General features: G+C 44.7%; 1 protein-coding gene across 7 annotated transcripts in view; it reads left to right on the forward strand.

Annotated features, from left to right (window-relative positions):
* cdc42bpab (CDC42 binding protein kinase alpha (DMPK-like) b) overlaps positions 1 to 7,734 on the forward strand; it is a 69,197-nt gene that overhangs the window by 33,329 nt on the left and 28,134 nt on the right. For all 7 annotated transcript variants that reach the window (XM_042218665.1, XM_042218666.1, XM_042218667.1 and 4 more), the window contains exons 3-5: positions 1,292 to 1,375; positions 2,381 to 2,476; positions 2,861 to 3,009. In XM_042218665.1, coding sequence (XP_042074599.1) covers positions 1,292 to 1,375; positions 2,381 to 2,476; positions 2,861 to 3,009 — 329 coding nt within the window. The remainder of the gene's footprint in view (positions 1 to 1,291; positions 1,376 to 2,380; positions 2,477 to 2,860; positions 3,010 to 7,734) is intronic.

Consider the following 7,734-nt stretch of genomic DNA (forward strand, 5'->3'; position numbering starts at 1 on the left):
AATTTCTCTATCGAGTAAAAGTTATATCGCGATACATATCGTTATCGTTCTATCGCCCAGCTCTAGTCCTTACTGATAAACTAACGGGGGGAGTGGAGTCATAAACGCAGGGCAGGGAGGACACGATGGAGAAGAGAACAGGAAGCAGAGATGGAGGAAAGGACAAAAACAGCTAGACGTTGCCAGAAAAGGGCGCTCGCCCTGTCCTCCTGCAGTCCCCTCCTCTGGGCTCACTCGGGGAAATCCAAACACTGCAGGAATGTTATCATTGTATTGCATTAGTAGCATTAATTTAATAGACTGCAGACCCCTCTGCTGCACAGACTGACTTTGTTTGTTTCACTGTTTTTCTGCATCTTTGTCTCGGCCTGTATTTCTTGTGCTTTTTCTACATTTAGGCTTATTTCAGTGTGGAGTCAGTTTTTAGTTTTGAATTTGGTCAACGAGGCCAAAGCAAATTTTCTTTTTTCCTTTTGTGGGCCAGTAAAGTAGGAGACAAAGGAGGAGAGAAATTAGCAGGGACATAAATTTGCATGAACATGCGTTTTGCCTGCGAGCTCGCAGCACAGCTGCCTGCGCAGCTCCTTTTTTGGCAAAACGTAAAAGCCGGGGCAAGTTTGTCAGAGCAGTGTGTCGCAATCATCACTCGGGAAAGTTGGCCTGTGAGAAGCTGCGAAGCTGAGATTTATTTACTTTACAGTTGTTAACCCGGCTCTGCATGATGCAGTATCACATCAGTGCACTTAAACAGCTGATGAGACAATTTTTTCATTTTTTGATCATAGAAAACATTCAAGCGTCCAGCTGTGCAAGTCCACACGGTGTCTCCGAGAAGGAAGTGACCGTAGTGTCTGCGGTCACTTCCTGCGCCCTCCCCCCACGCTGCTGGTTCTTCTGCCGCACCTTCAATGCTTTATTTTCCCTTCCTGGCCCATATTGGATCTATTTTCGTTTTAATCCAGTGTTGCATGATTATCCCTTCCTGTGCTTCCTCTTTTTTCTTTGACCTCAGTCTCCATACTCACGGACTCTGATCTAGATCATTTAAAGTAATTAGATTACATTTTTCCTTAAAGTCTGAACTGTTTATTCCCATCTGTGTGATTGTTTTGTGCATCTGTGTTAGTATGATCACTTAAAAAGGATCCTTGTGCATCCACAGCCTGCTCTTTTCTTGTTGCCTCGAGGCTCAGATAATAACTGGATGGATCTTTGTAATTCGTCGTCAGCCTCGCCGTCACACCAAGTATTAACTTCACTCTCATAACAGCTTTCTTTTGTCTTTTTGCAGGTTGCAGTGGTAAAAGTGAAAAACACTGACAAAGTTTTTGCAATGAAGATTCTCAACAAGTGGGAGATGCTGAAGCGAGCAGAGGTGAGTATCTTTGGTTACTGCAAAGTTTATATACACACAATATTAATAAATATTGATCACTCATTTAAAAAACGAAGTGCCTGTCTAAGCACAGAACAGGCCTTCACTTGCAGGTTCTTGCAGAGCTGCTTGTTGCATGTTTTTCTCATCGACCTCTCCCGACAGTCTCGCATTCTTGTCGGTCCCCTGGGTCTTCAGTCTACATGCCTCAAACGTCACAAACCAAACGTGTGTGTGCACAAACGCCTGGATGTAGGAGAGGACATAAAGCAACACACAGACATGCATGACGAGCATGCTGTCGTCGTGAACACGAGCCTGATTTTATTTCAGGTTTTTAACTTTGAAGGCGGCCGGAACAGTTTCAGTTTCAGTTTTAGTCAGACTGCTGAGATTGAAAGATCACTGAGAGGTCGGGTGTGTGTAAAACATGAAAATGTTTTTATTTCTGTAGATGTGTGGAGCTTTTTATAAGAAACCAAAGCATTTGTGCAGATTTGATTATCATGTGGCTCTGCTGATATTGTAGGTGGGCAGGATGGATTAGGCTTAAGAAATCAGGTTATTTCCTAAATAACTGAACCTCCACATGTCATCAGATGGATTTATGTCCAGACAGCCTGATGCCTGATGGAGCCTCCTCCACCTGCATCGTACAGTAGTGACGCCTACTTTTTGTAACCCTACATTCCAGTGTTCAGTGAGCTAAGTGGAGGCGAGCAGTCTTATCATGTTTTTCTTAAATTTTAAATTTGGGCTTTATTCAGCTACTCGAGTCCAACACTGTCAGCGTTCCCTGAAGCAAACGAAAGGGGCTGATTTCATGTGTTTAGCAGCAGCTCGGGGAGATTTTACACCAGCCCTGTAAGAATGATCGAGAGGCCAAAGGCGAGTTGCTAACATGCTCCCAGCTTTAAGCACACACTTGTATAGAAGATTGGGACCTTTGACCTCACATAGTTTCCAGTACGTGTGACATTCATGGTTTGTTGCATCTCTTGCCAGACGGCATGTTTCCGGGAGGAGCGGGATGTGTTGGTGAATGGGGACTGCCAGTGGATCACCACCCTGCACTACGCCTTCCAGGATGACAATAATCTGGTACGTCTGTATATGTCTGTGTTAGATGAGGTAACGTCCCTTAATAAGATTAACCTGACTTCTCTCCACGACCCTGAGTTCAAATGCCACAACTGGTTGTCATTCCATTTCCCACATTCTCAAAGCAAATGTTTTATCCCGAACACTCCCCAAGTCTTAAAAATATACACGACTGCCGCTCTGACCAGTTATTTTTAAATGGACCTGTAAAAGTGACATCATTTAGGTGTTTTCCCTCTTTGTGAAAGAAGAGATGGACGACTGTAGATTCATTTCTTGCAGCTTTGTTCTTGTTGTTCCAAAAAAGGCTGCTCTTTATTAGTTTGCCTCTAAGCAATGCTGCACAGTTTCTGCTGTCTGACACGTTGGCGTCTGTCTCTGTAGTACCTGGTGATGGACTACTATGTGGGCGGTGACCTGCTGACTCTGCTCAGCAAGTTTGAGGACCGGCTGCCGGAGGAGATGGCTAAGTTCTACCTGGCTGAGATGGTGCTGGCCATCGACTCGGTTCATCAGCTACACTATGTCCACAGGTGAGAGGAAAGGTGTTTTGGCACATTACGAAATCAATATGTGTGCGTCTGTAGTGGGGCTGTGAATATGACCAAAACCTCATATCCCGATATCAGACATCTATCGCCCGATAACGATATAAATCACAAAAATGTAACTTTTTCTGTAAATTCTGTGAGTCTCGGGCAGCTCGACTTGCGTGAAGTGTTTCCAGCTGCGCGTCCTGTAGCTGGAGTCGAATGTTTTAACGATGCATGAAACTATGCATTTTTAGACATAAGTTGTAACGGCGCCGTTTCCTTTGTATTTATCACACGGCGTGCTGCGGGGAGAAGCCTGTTCTAACGTTTGAGTCTAAGGTTTATTTTTTAGCACCTGGCGGCTCTTTTTTGCTTCTCATCCGTAAACACTCTGCATACTTTTTCACGTGATTCAGTTTATTTTGAAAAGTCTCAACAGGATCTTGAGCTTTATTGTGAAAGGTTTATGTGGAAAATAAACAAGCGGACACCCGATGGTTTTAGACAAGGCAAGTTTATTTGTATAGCACAATTCAACAAGAAGGTGATTCAAAGTGCTTCACAGAGACATTAGAAAGAAAAACAAATAAAAAGTATGATTTAAAATTGATTCAAACAAGCAAAACGGTAGATAAAAGCAGAACAGATAAAATCAGAACAGATAAAATCAGAACAGATAAAATCAGAACAGATAAAATCAGAACAGATAAAATCAGAACAGATAAAATCAGAACAGTAGATAAAATCAGTAGTTAATGTAAGTTTTGAAATTTAAGCTTAAAAGTGTGGATTTGGTGCTTTATTCAAATGCAGCTGAGAACAGGTGAGTCTTCAACCTGGATTTAAATAAACTGAGTGTTTCAGCTGATCTGAGGCTTTCTGGGAGTTTGTTCCAGATATAAGGAGCATAAAAGCTGAATGCAGCTTCTCCGTGTCTGGTTCTGACTCTGGGAACTGATAAAAGACCGGATCCAGATGACCTGAGGGATCTGGAAGGTTCATACTGGGTCAGGAGGTCACTGAGGAGGTTACCATCGTTGTTGCTAACGACAACGCATAAAAACAGGCGCTTGTCCGTCCGTAGTGTGGTTATATTAAATATAAGAGATAACTTTAGGAAATGAATACAGCTACTACTGTGACATCAAAACCATGAAGAAATATTGCTGTAAACAGTTTATTCTGCGACACCACAAAACAAACGATAGCGTAAAATGAAGCGATAGATGTTTTTATATCGTCATCAGATATATATCGTTATATCGAACAGCCCTAGTCTGTAATTATATTTGGGCAGGACTGAGCAAGAAGTCCTGATGATGGACGCATCATTCGTGCTGTGTGAGGATTTACTTTGCTCAATGAAAATGAATAAAAGCCAAAAAAGCAAATATTTCATTCTTGATGTTTGTGTGTGTCAGTGCTTTAGAAAATAACTGTAAGCTAGTTTGCTTAAAAGGGGCGGCGATGTTGAAGGTAGATGAGCTAAAGTTTCAGACAGACACCAAGGCACAGTGAAGGATGAATATGACGGGTTAAGAATAAATATAAGCAGCTGAAAATGGTGCAATAGCTCCACGTTGAGTAATCGCTCATCACTGTGGCTTAATGAGATACTGTGGGAAGCTGTGATTGCAGTTACTTTAAAGAAGGTCACAGCTTGCACAATATCTAAACGTCACAATGAAAATGCTGCACACGAGGCTATTAATATAACACACAAGCAGCAGACAACAGAACAAACAGATTGCATCTGCAAAAGTTTAAATTGGATTGGGAGAGCAGTGCAGTTGAACCTGTTTACATCCACATGTCAAACATTTTCAGCTATAAAGGGCTTGATCTGGTGACGCTCCTTTGTCTTAAAATATACACGGCTGCCCCTCTGACCATTTATTTTTAAAGGAACCATTAAAGTTACATAATTTAGGTGTTTTCCCTCTTTGTGAAAGAAGAGATGGACAGTTGTAGATTAGTATCTGGCAACAAAGCAGGCCAGTGTAATCTGTGCTCAGCACCAAACGACAGAGGCTTGTTTTAAAAAGAGCCGTTAAAAAGCGCAGTTTGCCTCAAGAGTTGCTCAAAATACAAAGGTTGAAGGACCCTTTTTACTCTAATAGCAGCTGTAGCTAGCACCCAGAGCAGGGGTGGGCAACTGCAGGTCTCGAGGGCCGTTGTTAGATCTCACCCTGAATCACAATGGGGCGATCGTGGCTCAAGAGTTGGGAGGTCGCCTTGTAATCGGAAGGTTGCCGGTTCGAGCCCCAGCTTGGACAGTCTCTGTCGCTGTGTCCTTGGGCAAGACACTTCACCCGTTGCCTACTGGTGGTGGTCAGAGGGCCCGGTGGCGCCAGTGTCCGGCAGCCTCGCCTCTGTCAGTGCGCCCCAGGGTGGCTGTGGCTACAATGTAGCTGCCATCACCTGTGTGTGGATGTGTGTGTGGATGGGTGAATGACTGGATATGTAAAGCGCTTTGGGGTCCTTAGGGACTAGTAAAGCGCTATATAAATACAGGCCATTTACCATTTACCATTTACATGATGAGTTCATTACCAGGAATCTGGAGAACCTCAAGACCTGTTGAGGTCATTTAGCCATTTAAATCAGCTGACACGTCTAAAACCTGCGGGACACCGGCCCTCGAGGCCTGGAGTTGGACAGCCCTGACTTAGAGCAATGTTACGACGTTTGGCTGCGGTGCAGTGTAGCTTACATGGGACATACATGACCCGACCTCGTCTGGTAGTGCAGCGTCTTTAGCTGTCATATCATTTCAAGTTGGACACACTTTCCTCTCACTCATTTCAAGGACTTAAGAATAAACCACCTAAAAGCACATTGTTTAGAGGGCACAGCACGAGAAAGCATTCTTCTCTCTGAAGTAGGTGCCAAAAGAACTTTCCAGCCAATAGGAGGATGCCCTCGGGAGCAGGAGATACAGTTCTTCCAGACAGGAAGCAGTCACATTGGCATGTTAACATAATTACAGTGTCGCTTTCGCCAGGGGGCTCGTCACAGCAGTTTAGTTTAGGGAGCAAGGGAGTGATGGATAGACTGGGAAAGATGAGAGATGGATGTAGAAGGGAGGGTCACGCCGTTCGGTATTTTGGGTGTGCCCCCAGTTTGTCAGATCTCTAATACACCACAGCAAACACAGACACACTCTGTGAGATGGCAGTGCACTTATGGAGACATGTATGTACACATTTCTGAGGATGAAAGCTAGCGAGTCTGTTCGAGGAGACAAGAGTGCCGAGCCACTAATTGCACAGTGCTATCGGGGGGGCGGGGGCGGCAGCAGTGGATGGAAAAGGGACGGGGGAGGAGGGGACGGCACTGTTTCTCTTCTAGTCCCCTCGTGGACTGGTTGGGACAATAATGATGGGGTATGGGAGGTGTGTGGGTGGGGGCGTGGTGTGTGTGCGTACCAACCCCCCCAGCTCCTCCTCCTGCTCTGCCTTCCACAGAGTCTCCGGGGAGATCTTTGCTTTGTAGAGAGTGGGGACAGCCAGACAGGTCCCCAGAGGAGGGTGTGTCCTGCTGAGCAGTCCCATCTGATGGGCTGTGTTTGTGCGCACACACATCAGGGTGTGTTTGTCCTGCTGACCATCTGCATGTGCCACTTGGGTTTGTTTCCTTTTCCTATATGTAAGTTTAGGGCCGTGTATTAACGTGTCATTTAAAGGATTACACGCCTGTTTTTAAAGTCCACCCTCTGTTCATGACTCTGGCTTCATTATGTGTTTAGTGCAACTGAAACACTGTTAGGAAATGTAAGTGGGCAGACTGTCGCTCTGTGCCGTCTTCATCTCCTCACGTTTTCTCTGTGATGCCGTTTTCTGCTGGGAGAATTTGAGGTCCCGCTCCAAATCTCAAGTGACCCATTATCGGGTCTGCACCAAGACCCCAGGTGCAGAGGCCATAAAGGGGCCTGTTGTGTTTACGACTGATGCTCCTATTAAACTAAGTTTCAAGGACAAATGGAGTAAAATAATATAGTGGTGTTATCCACAGCTCGCTGACCTCTGACCTTGTTGAAAACCCATCAGTGTTTCTGTCGCGATGACAGGTGATGCCATCAGTTTTCATGCATTGTGACTCACTCTGCAATCCACAAATATTCACGCTGAACAAGGCTTGTGACTCGCACTAATAAAGTTGGAGCATACCGAAATGAAAAACAAAGAGTGGATTATGAGATGTTTGGTGCGTTCTAGTTTACATCAGTTTTATTTTGTAGTTTGCAGGATTAAAAATACAACACTGAACACACTCCTTATATAAATTATTCACACAGCTAACATTATTAGCTTACAGCGTTTTAGTCTACGCTTTAATATTCTGCTCGAGTGTTATGCTGAAAGCGTCACTGCTTTAAAAATAATATTTGCAGCCTTGTTGACACTAATGTAGTTAAAAAGAGCCGACATGAAAGGGACGGAGCGCAAAGAGCCTCGAGGTCGACCTTCTGTCCCCTTCAGCCGAGTCCCACGAGGGACAGCGTGTGGAAGTCAGATGCAAACGAAGACAATTTATTCAGTGGTCAGTGATCTGTGCCTCCCAGAGGGCCTGGACAAATGTTTCAGTAGCTCAGCATGGCTTTGTGCTGCCGAGCGCCACATCTGTCTGCCTCGCACACTGTGTGTGTGTGTGTGTGTGTGTGTGTGTGTGTGTGTGTGTGTGTGTGTGTGTGTGTGTGTGTGTGTGTGTGTGTGTGTGTGTGTG

The sequence above is a fragment of the Haplochromis burtoni genome, unplaced genomic scaffold (genome assembly GCF_018398535.1).
Source record: "Haplochromis burtoni strain Fernald_Lab_line unplaced genomic scaffold, NCSU_Asbu1 Contig_22, whole genome shotgun sequence".
Taxonomy (NCBI): domain Eukaryota; kingdom Metazoa; phylum Chordata; class Actinopteri; order Cichliformes; family Cichlidae; genus Haplochromis; species Haplochromis burtoni.